This window comes from Hemitrygon akajei, chromosome 4 (assembly GCF_048418815.1).
Source record: "Hemitrygon akajei chromosome 4, sHemAka1.3, whole genome shotgun sequence".
Classification (NCBI taxonomy): domain Eukaryota; kingdom Metazoa; phylum Chordata; class Chondrichthyes; order Myliobatiformes; family Dasyatidae; genus Hemitrygon; species Hemitrygon akajei.
Genome location: NC_133127.1, coordinates 3,216,621 through 3,234,847, shown reverse-complemented (window position 1 = coordinate 3,234,847; position 18,227 = coordinate 3,216,621). Strand labels below are relative to the sequence as shown.

Genomic DNA, 18,227 nt, shown 5'->3' with positions numbered 1-18,227 from the left:
CTGTATGTGTAGGACAGTCATGGACTGATTAAGGATAGTCAGAATAGCTTTGTGCGTGATATGTCATGTCTAACCAATCTTAAAGTGTATTTTTGAGGAAGTTACCAGGAAAGTTGATGAAAGCAAGGCAGTGGATGTTGTCTACATCAGCGGTCCCCAACCTCCGGGCCGCAAAGTGTGCAGGGGTGCAGCGGTAACCGGCGCGCATCCAGCACATCTTTAAGAAAAAAGCTGAAATAAACAAGTTAATTCATTAGGTGCCATCTGGCACGTAAATGTCAGCCCAGATCAGAGGCCCAGAGGCTGGGGACCACTGGTCTACATGGAGGCATTTGACAAAATCCCACATGAGATGTTGGTCAAGAAGGTTCAGTTGCTCAACATTCAGGATGAGGTAATAAATTGGATTAGGCATTGGCTTTGTGGGAGAAGCCGAAGAGTGGTAGTAGAGGGTTGCCTCTCTGACTAGAGGCCTGTGACTAATGGAGTGCCGCAGGGTCAGCTATTGTTTGTCGTCTATAACAGTGATCTGTATGACAATGTGCTCAACTGGATCAGCAAAAGTGGGCTGTAGCTGACAGCGAGGAAGATTATCAAAGTTTACAGTGGAATCTAGACCAGCTGGAAAAATGGCAGATGGAATTTAATGCAGACAAGTGTGAGGCTTTGCATTTCAGTAGAACCATCCAGGGCAGGTTTTACACAGTGACCGGTAGGGCTGCAGAACAAAGGGCACATTATTCATTGAAAGTGGGGCCACAGGTAGATAGGGTCATAAAAAAGATTTTTGGCACGTTGGCCTTCATAAATTAATGTACTGAGTACAGAAGATGGGGTATTATGTTGAAGTTGTATAAGACATTGGTGAGGCCTAATTTGGAGTATTGTGTGCAGTTTGAGTCACCAACCTACAGGAAGGATGTAAATAAGATTGTAAGAGTTCAGAGCAATTTTACAAGGATGTTGCTGGAACTGAAGTACCTGAGTTATCAGGAACGATTGAATAGATTGATTCCTTGTAACATAGAAGATTGAGGGGAGATTTGATAGTATACAAAATTATGAGGGGTATAGATAGGGTAAATACAAGCAGGCTTTTTCCACTGAGGTTGGGTGGGACTACAACTCAAAATCATAGGTTAAGGGTGAAAGGCGAAAAGGTAACATCCATGCATTTGGATAGATGCAAGGATGTTAGGGATATGGAGGGCCATGGTCCTATGGTGCATGTCGAATGAGTAGGCAGTTTAAATGTTGCAGCAGGGACTAGATGGACTGAAGGTCCTGTTTCTCTTGACTCTGTTATTGTAAATTGTCCTGTGACTAGGCTTTGGTTAAACAAATGTGTTGCTGGGTGGCGGAACTAGTTAGGCCAGAATGGCCTGTTCTGCACAGAATCTAAATAAATAAATAAATGCAATTGTACATGAAGTAACTTTTTACATGAGTGTTAGCACCTCTGAGACCCTGAGGGCACACTTTCACCATTTGGGCTGCACAGAATGGCAATGATGTGAACTCTGTGAAGTTGTCTTTGTTAAAGTGCTTCAGCTTTCCTTTTGTATTTTAAGCAGCAGATCAATTATACGTGCAACGGCTTTTCGAGGAGCTCACGGATTACAGATTCGTATTCCCGTATGTTTTGTCTGGGAAGAGGAAGCGGAGTTTGGCCACCTCAGTGCAGGTAATTCATTCATGGGGTTCCACAGTTGGGCAGGGTGACCTCAGGCTGGGCACTGCTAGGACCATAAGATATAGGAAGCGAATTAGGCCATTTGGCCCATCATGTCTGACCAGCCTTTCCATCATGGATGATTATCCCTCTTGACCCCATTCTCCTGCCTTAAACATAGAAACATAGAAAACCTACAACACAATACAGGCCCTTCGGCCCACAAAACTTAGAACTACCTAGGCTTACCCAGTCCTCTACTTTTTCTAAGCTCCATGTACCTGTCCAGGAGTCTCTTAAAAGAACCTATTGTATCCGCCTCCACCACTGTCACTGGCAGCCCACTCCATGCACTCACCACTCTCTGCGTAAAAAACTTACCCTGACATCTCCTCTGAACCTATTTCCAAGCACCTTAAAACTGTGCCCTCTCGAGCTAGACATTTCAGCCCTGAAAAAAAGCCTCTGACTATCCACACGATCAATGTCTCTCATTATCTTGTACACCTCTATCAGGTCACCTCTCATCCTCTGTCGCTCCAAGGAGAAAAGGCCAAGTTCACTCAACCTATTCTCATAAGGCATTCTCCCCAATCCAGGCAACATCCTTGTAAATCTCCTCTGCACCCTTTCTATCATTTCCACATCCTTCCTGTAGTGAGGCAACCAGAACTGAGTTCAGTACTCCAAGTGGGGTCTGATCAGGGTCCTATTACCTCTCAACATAACCTCTCGGCTCCTAAATTCAATCCTATGATTGATGAATGCCTTCTTAACCACAGAGTCAACCTTTTCCCCGTAACCTTTCATGTCCTGATCAATCAAGAACTTATCAACCTCCACTTTAAGTATATCCATTGACTTGGCCTCCACACCCATCTGTAGCAATGAATTCCACAAATTCACTACCCTCTTGCTAAAGAAATTCCTCCTCACCTCCATTCTAAATTTACATGTTTCCCCCACTATCCAAAGGTAGAGCATTCCTATGGAACTGTTTGGAAGCTGAAATGTCGTAAAGCAAAGAAGCAATCAGTATTAATTTATATGGGAAAAATTTTTGAGCATTCCCAGACCCAAAAAATAACCCACCAAATCAAACCAAATAGCACATAAAACCTAAGATAACACAAACATAAAGTAAAAGCAGGAATGATATGATAAATATACACCCTATATAAAGTTGAAACATTGTATGTACGGTGTAGGTTCACTTATCAGAATTGGGAAGATTTAGCCAAAACGGATTTGGAGAAAAAAATCGTCATGTATACGCTTGCGCACGTACACGCATGTGCACACAGCTGCCCGTACAAGGCTTCACGATCATGGTTGTCTTTCTTGGGGTAAAGACATGTATAAAGTGGGCATCTTTTTCTCGTAAGAGCAAAAATCCACTTTGGTTAGCAAAAACAGGTACTAATGTAGGTCTTTCGTAACAGCGAGCTGTCGTAAAGCACCTGTACATCCTTCTGTTCTGAGGCTGTGCCCTCTGGACTCTCTAGACTCTCCCAATACAGGAAACATCCTCTCTACATTCACTCTGTCTAGGCCTTTCAACATTCAATAAGTTTCAATGAGATACCCATCATTCCTCTCAACTCCCATGAGTACAGCCACAGAACTATCAAACGCTCCTAATACATTAACCCTTTCATTCCTGGAATCATTCCCGTGAACCTCCTCTTGACCCTTTCCAATGTCGGTCAATTTGTTCTCAGATAGGGAGCCCAAAATTTCTCACCATACTCCAAGTGCAGTCTGACTAATGCCTTAAAAAGCTTCAGCTCTACTAACTCAGCCATGGAGCCCAAGCACCAGTAGAGTCATAGGGTCATAGAGCAGAGTAACAAGCCCTTCAGCCCATCATGTGTATGCTGGCTGTCAAGTTCCCATCCACACTAATTGGATTTAAGCTCGCCCTCAAAGTTGAGTATAGGTATGCACAAGTTACCTTCAGCAGCATTAAAGACAGAATCAGATTTAATACCATCGGCTCAGTGTGTTGGACCTTGGTCTTGCTGACACTGAGTTGTTGCAACACCATTTAACCACATGATCTAACTCATTTCTATATGCCTTCTCGTCACCATCTGATATTCCAGCAAAAAAAAGTGGTTTCATTGGTAAATGGATAGATAGTTTGAGCTGTGCCTGGCACAGTCATGAGGGCAGAGAGAGCAGATCAGTGGGCTAAATATGCATCCCTAAGCTGTGCCGGTGTTGATTGTGAGTGAGAATGATGACAAGAGAAACTATGGCATATTTAAGTACTTGTGGAAACCAGATACAAGAAAAGTTTTAAAGAAATTAGTTGCTTCACATAGTTGGGTGTGTCAGGAATGGACAGGAGGAGGAGTATAGGAAACTGATACAGGACTTTGTGATATGGTGCAACTCAAACTACCTGCGTCTCAATATCACCAAGACCAAGGAGATGGTGGTGGACTTTAGGAGATCTAGGCCTCATATGGAGCCAGTGATCATTAATGGAGAATGTGTGGAGCAGGTTAAGACCTACAAGTATCTGGGAGTACAGTTAGACGAGAAGCTAGACTGGACTGCCAACACAGATGCCTTGTGCAGGAAGGCACAGAGTCGACTGTACTTCCTTAGAAGGTTGGCGTCATTCAATGTCTGTAGTGAGATGCTGAAGATGTTCTATAGGTCAGTTGTGAAGAGCGCCCTCTTCTTTGTGGTGGCGTGTTGGGGAGGAAGCATTAAGAAGAGGGACGCCTCACGTCTTAATAAGCTGGTAAGGAAGGCGGGCTCTGTCGTGGGCAAAGTACTGGAGAGTTTAACATCGGTAGCTGAGCGAAGGGCGCTGAGTAGGCTACGGTCAATTATGGATAACTCTGAACATCCTCTACATAGCACCATCCAGAGACAGAGAAGCAGTTTCAGCGACAGGTTACTATCGATACAATGCTCCTCAGACAGGATGAAGAGGTCAATACTCCCCAATGCCATTAGGCTTTACAATTCTACTGCCAGGACTTAAGAACTTTTTAAAAGCTATTATTAATGCTTTTTGAGATAGTGATTTAGATGCATATCATATTTTTTACTGAGTTAAGTATTGTATGTAATTAGTTTTGCTACAACAAGTGTATGGGACATTGGAAAAAAAGTTGAATTTCCCCATGGGGATGAATAAAGTATCTATCTATCTATCTATCTATCTACATTCTAAGTGCAAATCCCAGAAATGGTTAAGCACCTGGGGGTTAGTGAGAAAACAACGTGGAATTCCTGACATTCTTCCCAGCAGATGGGATCAAGTTACAGACTGCAGGAAGGGTACTCAATCTGTGTGGTGCCCCTGCAAGGCGCTACCAGCCACAGCCCAGCACATACATTCCACTATGTGACACAAAGCAATGTGCTCCAACCACCTACATACCACCTAAATGTAACCCCAGGCTGATGTGGGCTCCCGCAGTACAGATCAGAATCAACGCATTCACAATCAATAGCAAGGGTGGGGGAGAATAAAAAGCCAGGAATGGCACAGCAGACAGCAAATCTTTTAACATCTTTGGACTATTTTTACTGTGCCCATGGTCTGTTTTTTATCAATTATGCTATTGTTTGCACTGTTGTAACTATGTGGTTTTGTGCAGGTATTGTAGCTTTAGTTCTTGGTCTTATTATCAGACTCCTCAATACCCGAAGCCTGGACTGACACCTTGCCCTACTGTCCTGTTTATTATTTATTGTAATGCCTGCACTGTTTTTGTGCACTTTGTGCAGTCCAGTGTAGGTCTTGAGACTAGTATAGCTTTCTCTGTGTTTTTTTTATTACATAGTTTAGTCTAGTTTTTGTACCGTGTCATGTAAACCATGGTCCTGAAAAACGTTGTCTCATTTTTACTATGCACTGTACCAGCAGTTATGGTCAAAATGACAATAAAAGTTGACTTGACTTGACTTGACTTGTTTTGTCTGATGGGTTTAGAGCTCCTTTCCGGGGAACGCGCTAAGATGGTAGCGCAGTATTAATACACAGCAGCCTCGCCGGACACTGGATTGGGGATTGCCAAACGTTATGTGGATTTTCTGGTGTAGTCTATTTTGTCATGTGCTTTTGTGATATCATTCTGGAGGAATGTTGTCTCATTTTGTAACTGCATTGCATTTGTGGTTTTTAAATGACAATAAACTGAATCTGAATCTGAAATCCCTTACACACGCTGTCACTGTGGACTGAAAGAAATCACTCAGTGAGGATACACCATCGGTAAGGGGTTCACACACTGTTACAAATGTGGATTACAAATTTCAGCAGGAGATAGAAAAGGCGTGTCAGAAACACAATGTCATGATAATCGTTGGGAATTTTAACATGAAAGTTAAAAGCCAGGCTAGTACTGGACCTCAAGAGCGAGAATTTGTAGAATGTATTTTTAGAACAGGTTGTTGTTGAGCCCACTGTGCTGAATTGGATGTTGTGCAATGATCTAGAGGTGATAAGGTTAAGGTTAAGGAACCCTGAGGGAACAGTGATCACAATATGATTGAGTTTGTATTGAAATTTGAGAGTGAAAAAATAAAATCCAATGTGTCGATATTTCAGTGGAATAAAGAAAATTACAATGGCATGAGAGGGGAACTGGCGGAAGTTGACAGGAAAGGGACATTTGCAGGAAAAATAGCAGAGCAGCAATGGCTGGAGTTTCTGCAAAAAATGAAAATGATATATTCCAAATAAGAAGAAATTTTCAAATGGAAGACGGACACTACCGTGGCTGAAAAGTAAAGTCAGGGCCAAAATAAAAGCAAAAGAGAGGACATACAAGGAAGCCAAAGCTAGCGGGAAGATAGAGGATTGGGAAGCTTTTAAAGCTTGCAGAAAGAAACTAAGAAGATCATTCGGAAGGAAAGGATGAATTATGAGAGGAAGCTGGTGACTACTATCAAAGAAGATACTAAAAGCTTTTTTAAACATATAAAGGGTAAAAGAGAGTCGAGGGTATATATAGGACCAATACAAAATGACACTGGAGATATTGTAATGAGAGATGCAGAGATGGCTGAAGAACTGAATGCATATTTTGCATCAGTCTTCACAGTGGAAGACATTTGCAGTATACCGGACATTCAAGAGCGTCAGGGAACTGAAGTATGTGCAGTGAAAATTACGACTGAGAAGCTGCTCAGGAAGCTTAATGGTCTGAGGGTGGATAAATCTCCTGGACCTGATGGAATGCACCCTGAAGGAAATAGCTAGAGAGATTGTGGAGGCATTAACGATGATCTTTCAAGAATTGATAGATTCTGGCATTGTACCGGATGACTGGAAAATTGCAAATGTTACTCCACTATTTAATAAGGGTGGGAGGCAGCAGAAAGGAAACTATAGACCTGTTAGCCTGACATCAGTGGTTGGGAAGTTGTTGGAATCGATTGTTAGGGATGAGATTACGGTGTACCTGGAGGCACATGATAAGATAGGCCAAAGCCAGCATGGTTTCCTGAAAGGAAAATCCTGCCTGATGAACCTACTGCAATTCTTTGAGGAAATTACAAGCAGGGTAGACAAAGGAGATGCAGTAGACGTGGTGTACTTGGATTTTCAGAAGGCCTTTGACAAGGTGCCACACATGAGGCTGCTTAGCAAGATAAGGGCCAATGGAATTACAGGGAAGTTACTAGCATGGGAGGAGTATTGGCTGATTGGCAGAAAGAGAGAGGGAATAAAGTGATCCTATTCTGGCTGGCTGCCGGTTACCAGTAGAGTTCCACAAGTGTCAGTGTTTGGACTGCTGGTTTTTACGATGTATGTCAATGATTTGGATTACGGTATTAATGGATTTGTGGTTAAATTTGTTGATTATACAAAGGTAGGTGGAGGAGTGGGTAGTGTTGAGAGAGCCTGCAGAGAGACTTAGATAGTTTAGGGGAATGGACAAAGAAGTGGCAAATGAAATACAATGTTGGAAAGTGTATGGTCATGCACTTTGGTGGAAGAAACAAACGGGCAGACTATTATTTAGATGGGGAGAGAATTCAAAATGCAGAGATGCAAAGGGACTTGGGAGTCCTTGTGCAGGATACCCTTAAGGTTAACCTCCAGGTTGAATTGGTTGTGAAGAAGGCGAATGCATTGTTGGCATTCATTTCTAGAGGTATAGAATATAAGAGCAGGGATGTGATGTTGAGGCTCTATAAGGCACTCGTGAGACCACACTTGGAGTATTGTGTGCAGTTTTGGGCTCCTTATTTTAGAAAGGATGTTGAAGAGGGTTCAGAGAAGATTCACAAGAATGATTCCAGGAGTGAAAGGGTTACTGTATGAGGAACGTCTGGCTGCTCTTGGGTTGTATTCCCTGGAGTTCAGGAGAATGAGGGGGGATCTCATAGAAACATTCCGAATGTTAAAAGCCTGAAGAGATTAGATATGGCAAAGTTATTTCCCATGGTAGGGGATTCTAGGATAAGAGGGCACGACTTCAGGATTGAAGGACGTCCATTTAGAACTGAGATGTGGAGAAATTACTTTAGATAGATAGATAGATAGATAGATACTTTATTCATCCCCATGGGGAAATTCAACTTTTTTTCCAATGTCCCATACACTTGTTGTAGCAAAACTAATTACATACAATACTTAACTCAGTAAAAAAAATATGATATGCATCTAAATCACTATCTCAAAAAGCATTAATAATAGCTTTTAAAAAGTTCTTAAGTCCTGGCGGTTGAATTGTAAAGCCTAATGGCATTGGGGAGTATTGACCTCTTCATCCTGTCTGAGGAGCATTGCATCGATAGTAACCTGTCGCTGAAACTGCTTCTCTGTCTCTGGATGGTGCTATGTAGAGGATGTTCAGAGTTTACCATAATTGACCGTAGCCTACTCAGCGCCCTTCGCTCAGCTACTGATGTTAAACTCTCCAGTACTTTGCCCACGACAGAGCCCGCCTTCCTTACCAGCTTATTAAGACGTGAGGCGTCCCTCTTCTTAATGCTTCCTCCCCAACACGCCACCCCAAAGAAGAGGGCGCTCTCCACAACTGACCTATAGAACATCTTCAGCATCTCACTACAGACATTGAATGACGCCAACCTTCTTAGGAAGTACAGTCGACTCTGTGCCTTCCTGCACAAGGCATCTGTGTTGGCAGTCCAGTCTAGCTTCTCGTCTAACTGTACTCCCAGATACTTGTAGGTCTTAACCTGCTCCACACATTCTCCATTAATGATCACTGGCTCCATATGAGGCCTAGATCTCCTAAAGTCCACCACCATCTCCTTGGTCTTGGTGATATTGAGACGCAGGTAGTTTGAGTTGCACCATATCACAAAGTCCTGTATCAGTTTCCTATACTCCTCCTCCTGTCCATTCCTGACACACCCCACTATGGCCGAGTCATCAGCGAACTTCTGCACATGGCAGGACTCCGAGTTATATTGGAAGTCTGATGTGTACAGGGTGAACAGGACCGGACAGAGCACGGTCCCCTGCGGCGCTCCTGTGCTGCTGACCACCGTGTCAGACCTACAGTCTCCCAACCGCACATATTGAGGTCTATCTGTCAAGTAGTCCACTATCCAATCCACCATGTGAGAGTCTACTCCCATCTCCGTTAGTTTGTGCCTTAAGATCTTGGGCTGGATGGTGTTAAAGGCACTAGAGAAGTCCAGGAATGTAATCCTCAGAGGGTGGTAAATCTGTGGGATCTGAGTGGCTGTGGAGGCCAAGTCATTGGGTGTATTTAAGGCAGAGCTAGATAGGTTCTAGATTAGCCAGGGCATCAAAGGGTATAGGGTGAAAGCAGGGGAGTGGGGATGACTGGATGAAGTGGATCAGCCATGATTGAATAGCTAAGTGGACTCGATGGGCTGAATGGCCTACTTTTGCTCCTTTATCTTATGGTCTTATGGTCTATATTGTCAGCAAGGGTCCTATACACTGTTACACAATCAGTGAGGGTCTTACACTGTCAGTGAAGGTCTCACGCTGTCACACTGTCAATGAAGGTCAGAGATATTGTTACACTGTCTACAGATCACACTGCAAAGACCCTCTCTATTGCCTATTTAGCCGGACCATTACCAACACCTCAGCATGGTGAGACCTGGTGTTCTGTAGATCGGGGAACTGCTTTGTTGAGTACCTCTGCTCTATCGCAAATGATTTCCCAGAGGCCAACCACATTAACTCATATCCCCATTCTCATTCTGACACTTTGGTCCATGGCCTTTTTTTTGCCACAGTGAGGCCTCTCTCAGGGTGGAGGAGCAACAGCTCATTTATGCCTTGGTAGCCTCCAACCTGATGGCACGAATGTCAATTTCTCTCACTTCTGGTATTTCCCCCTCCCCTCCCTCTTCTTCAAATCCCACACTGGCCTCTTACCTCTTCTCCTCATTTGGCTATCACCTCCCCCGGTGTCCCTCCTCCTTCCCTTTCTTCCATGGTCCACTCTCCTCTCCTATCAGAGTCCTTCTTCTCCACATTTTCTACCTATCACCACCCAGCTTCTCACCTCATCCTCCTCTTCCTACTCGCCTGGCTTCACCTGTCACCTCTGAGCTTGTCCTCATCCCCTCCCCCCACCTTCTTATTCTGGCATCTTCTTCCTTCCTCTCCAGTCCTGATGAATGGTGACAGCCCGAAACATCGAGTGTTTATTCATTTCCATAAGTACTGCCAGGCCTGCTGAGTTAGACCCCAAGACCATAAGACATATGAGTGGAACTAGGCCATTAGAGTCTGATCATGGCCGATCAGCCCCAATCTTCTGCCTTCCCTGACTAATCAAGAACCTATTAACCTCTGCCTAAAGCATACCCATTAACTTGGCTCCTACAGCCACCTGTGGCAAGGAATTCTACAGATTCACTTCTCTAGCTAATGAAATTCCTCCTCGTCACCATTCTAAATGGAAGTCCCTGTGTTCTGAGTCTCTCCAGCCTTTGGAAACATCCTCTCCACATCCACTCGATTCAGGCCTTTCACCATTGGATAGATTTCAATGAAATCCCCCTCAGTCTTCTGAATTCCAGTGAGCAGAGTCCCAAAGACATCAAATGCTCCTCATATAAATAGACTTTCAATCCTAAAATCATTCTCATGAACCTCCTTTGAACCCTCTCCAATGTCAGCACATCCATGTTTCTATGCTTCTGTCCTTTTTTATGTAGGGGGCCCAAAACCACTCACTATATTCCAAGTGAGGCCTCACCATGCTTTGTACAGCTTCCACATCACATTATATTCTAGTCCTCTCAAAATGAATACTAATATCATATTTGCCTTCCTCATCACAGACTCAACCTGCAAATTAACCTTTAGGGAATCCTGCGCAAGGACTTCTCAGTCCCTTTGCATTTCAGATATTTGAATTTTCTCTCCATTTAGAAAATAGTCTATGCTTTCATTTCTTCCACCAAAGGGCATGGCCATACATTTACTAACACTTTACTCTATTTGCTACTTCTTTGCCCATTCGAGTAATCTGTCGAAGTCCTTCTGTATGCTCTCTGCTTCCTCAACACTACCTGTCCCTTCATCTATCTTCATATTGTCTGCAAATGTGGCCACAAAGCCATCAATTCCATCATCCAAATCATTGACGTATAATGTAAAATGAATCGGTCCAAACACAGAGGCCTGTAGAACACCACTAGTCACCAGCAGCCAGCCAGAAAAGGCTCCCTTTATTCCCGCACTTAGCTTCCTGCCAATTAATCACTGCTCTATTTATGCTAGTATCTTTCCTGCAATAGCATGGGCTCTTAACTTGTTAAGCAGCTTCATATGTGGCACCTTGTCAACACCTGAAAAAAACAGGATTAATTTCCATTTGAGTTTAAGTGCATGGAATATGCTGCCAGGGGTGGTGGTAGAGCCAGATATATTACGGATATTTCAAAGACTCTTAGATAGGCACATGGATGATAGAAAAATGGAGAGCTAATGGAGAGTTAGATTAATCTTCGAGTAGGTTAAAAGTTACTTTATTAGGTAGACCTGTACACCTGCTTATTTATGCAAAGATCTAATAATGTGGCATTAACTCGTTGCATAAAAGCATGCAGGCATGGTCAAGATGTTCAATTACCAGCGATGAATTTCAAGCTCAGACATTGAGATTATGTTGTGGTGCTATTAAATCATCCCCAATTTCAACGTCACTGGTAGAAGTGGGTGAAGTACCTTTACAGCTACCCAGGTTATGGTTAGCAATGGATTATTGGTTAACTTGAGAAAACATGAAGTTGGCCATCCAGTATTGGCAGCATTAGTAGAGTTTTGGAAGCACTGTGTTTGTAAGGTCTCCAGTTTTGGATGGATGGGAAATGAATGGGCACACAATGGTTTAATGTGGATTGTGGTCATTCCTCCAGGTTGTTCCCTTTGCCTGTGGTTGATTTGGGCCTCCAGGAAGAGATCAAGATGAATGATTATTTATCTGTGGCACAGGAAGTTCTGCAAGGCAGATGTTATGAATTCTTACATGTGGACTTTAGCAAGGCATTTGACAAGGTCCCATATGGGAGATTGGATAAGAAGGTTCAGTTGCTCGTAATTCAAGATGAGGTAGTAAAGTGGATCAGAAATTGGCTTAGTGGGAGAAGCCAGAGTGTGGTAGTAGATGGTTGCCTCTCTGACTGGGGGCCTGTGGCTAGTGGGGTACCACAGGGATCGGGGCTGAGGCTGTCATTGTTTGTCATCTATATCAACAATCTGGATGAGAATGTGGTTAACTGGATCAGCAAATTTGTGGATGACACCAAGATTGGGGATGTAGTGGACAGTGAGGAAGGCTATCATACTTTGCAAAGGGATCTGGACCAGCTGGAAAAATGGGCTGAATAATGGCGGATGGAATTTAATGCAGACAAGTGCAAGGTGGTGTACTTCGATAGGACCAACCAGGGTAGGTCCTACACAGTAAATGGTAGGCACTGAGGAGTGTGGTAGAACAAAGGGATCTGGGAATACCGGTCCATAATTAAGTGAGTGGTTTCACAGGTTATTGGGATCATGAAGAAAGCTTTTGGCACGTTGCCCTTCACTGTATTGAGCACAAGAGATGGGATGTTATGTTGAACTTGTACAAGAGGTTAGTGAGATCTAAATTGGAGAATTGTGTGCAGTTTTAGTCACCTACCTATGGGAAAGATATCAATAAATTGAAAGCGTTCAGAGAAAATTTACAAGATGTTGCTGGGTCTGGAGGACCTGAGTTATATCGAAAGGTTGAATAAGTTAGGACTTTATTCCTTGGAAAGTACAAGATTAAGAGGAGATTTGATAGAGGTCTACAAAGTTATGAGGGGTATAGATAGGGGAAATGCAAGCAGGCTTCTTCTATCTATCTATCTATCTATCTATCTATCTATCTATATGACGTTTGGATGGGACAACGAGAGGTCATGGTTAAAGGGTGAAAGGTGAAAAGTTTAAGGGGAACAGTGCAAGTGGAGCATGTGAGCTCAATTTGAACATTTAAGAGAAGTTTGGATAGACCATAAGACAAAGGAGCAGAAGTCGGCCATTCGGCTCATCGAGTCTGCTCCGTAATATAGGTACTGATAGGTACTTTCACAACCACGGATTCGGCAGCACAGCAGATATGGCAGTTGCACATGTGAATTTGCATGTGTCAGCCAATTATTATTTAATCATGATAGTATTTAACTCCATACTTGTCGTTTTAGTGTATGTCGAGGCTTGAACAGAGCATAGTAACGATTCACTTTTGTTTTGCATCGGCCTTGCCTGAGAAATTGGACTGTGGAGTCAACTGATTCTGAAGCCTCGCAGTATTTGTTTAATAATTAAATGTTCTTTTCAGTTGCAGTGTAGGCTTTGTTTTCCGTCTGAGAGTTTTAGTTAATGGCCCTGTTTGGCCTAGTGTTTATTGTTTTATTGTCCTTTGAACATTGTTCACATTAAAGTTTTGTGAACGATCGACCTGCTTCAGTGTCTCTCACTCTGCACTTGGGCCATATCCAAACCGGGTGACAGGTACATGATGGTAGGAGTATGGAGGACTAATGGTCCCGGTATGGGTCAACAGGAGTAGGCAGTTTAAATGGCTTGGCATGGACTAGATGGGCCAAAGGGCTTTATCTATGCTGTACTTTTCTATGGATCTATATTTATGAATCTATATTCCAAAGTGTCAGGTGACTATGAAGAAATGATTATCAGATAAAGTATCAGTATTCTCGTCTGAGATGGTTGCTCTCACTATAGCCTTGGAGTGGGTCGAAGAAATACGTCCTGATTATTTGCTTTTTTTCTGATTTGTTCTCAGACTTGACATCTTTTACAACAGGTACTTCAAATTGTTGTCATCATCATCATCATTATGTGCTGTATCATATGATGTAGGTGATCATGGTCTATGACCATGAATGTCCTTGGGAAACTTCCCTACAGAAGTAGTCTGCCATTGCCTGCTTCTGGGCTGGGTAACCCCAGTAATTATCAACACTCTTCAGAGATTGTCTGCCCAGCATCAGTGGTCACAAAACTAGAAGTTGAGATCTGCACCATCTGCTCTCATGGCTTCACGTGACCCTGATGGTTGGGGGGTGGGGGGGGGGGGCTAAGCAGGTGCTACACCTTGCCCAAGGGTATCCTACAGGCTAGTGAAGGGAAGGAGCACCTTACGTCTCTTTTGGTAGAGATATATCTCCACCCCTACAATTTCAGATTGTAGGCTGGATATTCCTCTTGAAATTGGACAACATCTGTTGAGGCTGCAGGGTATAGTCCTGTGTATACATTTCAAAAGGGTTCTGCACATGTTGGAGTTGAAAGAAATGAGGTGGCAGACATTCTAGCCAAGCAATCACTTACCATTAAGGATACCAATGCAGTGGTGTCTTTGCTTAAGGGGGAGATGATAATTAAAAAGTCCATTCAATCACTGTGGCAGCAAAGCTGGAATAATGGAAAGAAAGGACAGAATTTATATAAAACTGAGAGGATGGTGGAACCTCAACTGGAGATGGGTACAAGAGAGGGATAAAGTTATATTTGCCTGTTTATGTATTGGAAATAATAGTTTGAATTAACCTTGTTCAGAATTAATGCACATGATAGACATTTGTAGGGAGTGCACTTGTGCAGAAATGGTGCAACGTATATTGTTCGAATGCAGGTCCTCTGAGGAGCAAAGGAAACATCTAATTGCGAAGTTCAGATCTGGTTTAATATGGAAATTTTGTTAGAATATCACTGCCATCGGAATGTATAATAAGTACATATTTGACTATCTTAAAAGCTTTAGGCTTTTTGAGATTACTTGAGTTTTTTGTGGGGGAGGGAGATATTTAGAGGCTAAAGTTCTTTTTGCTCCACAGTCCAACTCATAGGCCGCTGGAATGCACCTGAAGTCGGTCTGCCAGCCGTCATAAACTTTGCCAGAGAAGAAGGAGAGGTTCATTTGTTGTCAGACCAAACATCAGAATGGGGAAGAACTGTGATCTAAATGACCTTAGATGGAAGGCAGACAGGCTGGTTCGAATATCTCAGGAACAGCTGATCTTTTGGGATTTTCATGCACAAGTCTCTAGAGTTTAGAGAGAACGGTGCAAAAAGCAAAAAAAAAAAAATCCAGTGAGCAGCAGTTCTGGGGTGAAAACGCCCCGTTAATGTCTCTGAACACACAACGTATTAGACCTTGAAGCAGATGGTTTAAAGCAGCAGAAGACCACGAGCATACACACGATCAGGTGGAGGAGGAACCTAATAAAGTGGCCACTGAGTACATGTACTTAAACTAGACTTGTCTATAAATATTTGCCTGAAGACATTTTAAATGTTGTGAGGTTCCCTGCCTTTGTCATCCCTCAGGTAGTGAGTTCCAGGTTCCTCCAGCCGCCTGGGTGGAAAAGTCTTCACACTGAGGATGGAGATGGCTGTGACAATGAGCAGCTCACAGTCCATTCACTGTTTGCTTTGTCCCCACACAGGGCAGCTATCCACACCACGTCAGCATTTTGGTGGAGTTCGCAGGAGAGCAACTAACGCTGGATCTCAGCAGGAACACGTGAGTGAATCAGGCTTGGTAAAATAATAAGAGCTTCATCATCAAAGTTCTGCTTCAGTTAAAGTTTATCAGGTCCGCTCTCACTGACACCTCCCAGTCGGCACTAAGTTAATATGATCCCAGTCTCCACAAAGTTAATATGATCCCAGTCTCCACCAAGTTAATATGATCCCAGTCTCCACCTAGTTAATATCATGCCAGTCTCCACCAAGTTAATATAATCCCAGTCTCCACAAAGTTAATAAGATCTCAATCTGTACTGTGAACATGATTCACCTGTCGTTCAGGTAGACTCATCACCTGCAGCCTATTTAACCCTAAGTCTCATCCAGTCCCTGTTCACTCATCGAACCAGCCAGCCTTAACCAGTTGCTCCGGGCTTTCACTCTCCCTGTCTAAAGTTTCACTTTTTGCCCATTGTGTTTATTTTCTGTTCTCTCTTGTTTTGTGGCTCTTGTGGCTTGTTACTTTTTCATCTATTATTGGAGTTATTGTTTCTGCTGCTGAATAATCTCCACTGTTCTGCATCCAGGTCAGGCCTCTACATTTCCTGACAATATGTGGGTAGTGAGAAGTTTCCATCTGAAGATTAAATATAGACTTGTCGTGTTGAAACAATTCTTGACAGGACAGGTTAGTGGGAGCTTGTTGTCTCCAACACCTGCTATACCTGCTCTGGAGGTGCACAAGAACATAGTGTTCAACAAGCTTTATAAGACCATAAGTCATAGGATCAGAATTAGGCCATTAAGCCCATCAAGTCTGCTCTGCTATTCTATCATGGCTGATTTATTATCCCAGTCATCCATATTCTTCTGCCTTCTGCCCATAACCTTTGATGTCCTGACTAATCAAGAACCTATCAACCTCCACTTTAAATCTACCCAATGACCTGCCCCCCCCCCCCCCCCCCAGCCATCTGTGGCATGAACCCCACAGTTTCTGGCTAAAGAAATTCCTTCTCATTTCAGTTCTAAAAGGACATCCTTTTATTCTGACGCTGTGCCTTCTGGTGCTTGAATGGGTGAACCCCTACTATTGGCTCAGTGGGCAAGTAGTTGGCATGGGCTGGCACTGACCTTCTGAATGCCCAAGTTGTAAATTTCATTTTCACAAAAGTTGGGTGATTATCTTTTGCATCAAGTTAACGCGACACTATAACAGCTTGAGGCGTCAGAGGTTGGGGATCATTCCAGATGCTCCAGTTTCCTCCCACAGAGCAAAGGTGTGCTGGATGGGAGGTTAATTGATCATTATAAATTGACCTGTGATGAGGGTAGGGTTAAATTGGGAGTTGCTAGGGTGACATGGTTCAAAGGGTCAGAAGGGCCTATTCCGCACTATTTCTGTAAATAAATGAAGACATATAATGTTGATAGCTTTAAATTCAGGTTCTCCTACCACTGATACCTTTCTCATCTGACTTACCTCTGTACTTTACTTGTGTAACTACACTGCACTTTCTCTATAACAATGACACTATATCCTGCATTCTGCTTTTTCTATACACCATGATCTGCCTATGTGTGCAATGATCTGTTTGTATGGCATGCAGACAAGGCCAATTCACTGATTCTTGGTACATGTGACAAGAATTCGAGTGTCCATCTGTATTGTCACTGCCCTGGGAGTGTGTGATGGGTTAGTGTGCAAAGAGCTTTACTCTGTATCTGGAGGAACTCAGCAAGCCAGGCAGCGTCTATGGAAAAAAGTAAACACACAATGCTGGAGGAACTCAGCAAGCCAGGCAGCATCTATGGAAAAAAGTACAGTCGACATTTCAGCATTTTGTGTGTGTTGCTCAGATCTCCAGCATCTGTAGATTTTCTCTTGTTGACTCTGTATCTAACCCATGGTGCTCCTGCCCAGGGTTTTTATAAGGGACAATATTAATCAAGTGATTTTCAGAAGGTATTCAGATGTATACTGCATGGTGTTAGATTTCCAGTGATTGGGTAAAATTTCTCCAATCCACACTGTGCACGAAAGGATTTATGAATGAATGAATGAATGAAATTAATTTATTTTGGTCAGTACAAACATAACAAAAAGCATCATTTATACATAATTTATTTGTATAAATTGTACGAAAGTATTTAGTAAAATAGTTCCTTCCCATTGTTTTACTTCTTTGGCCAATCATCTTACATACATGTCAGTGGTTTCCTTTGAAGCAGATTGCTATTTAGAGCACATAAACAGCCATTTGTCCATAGACCCTTTATGACGAGTTCCATTTGTTCTTTCATCTCTCCCCTATGTTCTGTCCCTCATTCTGGAACACCTCACAATGAATAGCAATGACCAGTCTCCAAAAGACCTCAGTATGAAAGTGTTGTAGCGTGGATGAAATCACGGGAGAGCGAGGTACTGGTAGATACAAAGCAGCTTCTTTATTCAACAAAACAAGGTACAGCAGGCATCATATGGAGACCTTTTGGTGGAAAAAGGTCTGCTAGCCCAATGTGGGCTCGATATTTATTTGCTAAACACAAAGGGCAATCCCTATTTACAAAGTATAGACAATGCTTTCTTTT

General features: G+C 43.0%; 1 protein-coding gene across 2 annotated transcripts in view; it reads left to right on the top strand.

The window, feature by feature from the left end:
- The window catches only part of LOC140726065 (disintegrin and metalloproteinase domain-containing protein 12-like), a 315,802-nt gene that overhangs the window by 48,542 nt on the left and 249,033 nt on the right, over positions 1-18,227 (top strand). Inside the window, exons 2-3 of one of the 2 annotated variants that reach the window (XM_073041991.1) lie at positions 1,572-1,684; positions 15,614-15,690. In XM_073041991.1, coding sequence (XP_072898092.1) covers positions 1,572-1,684; positions 15,614-15,690 — 190 coding nt within the window. The remainder of the gene's footprint in view (positions 1-1,571; positions 1,685-15,613; positions 15,691-18,227) is intronic. The other variant, XM_073041992.1, reaches the window with a different exon arrangement.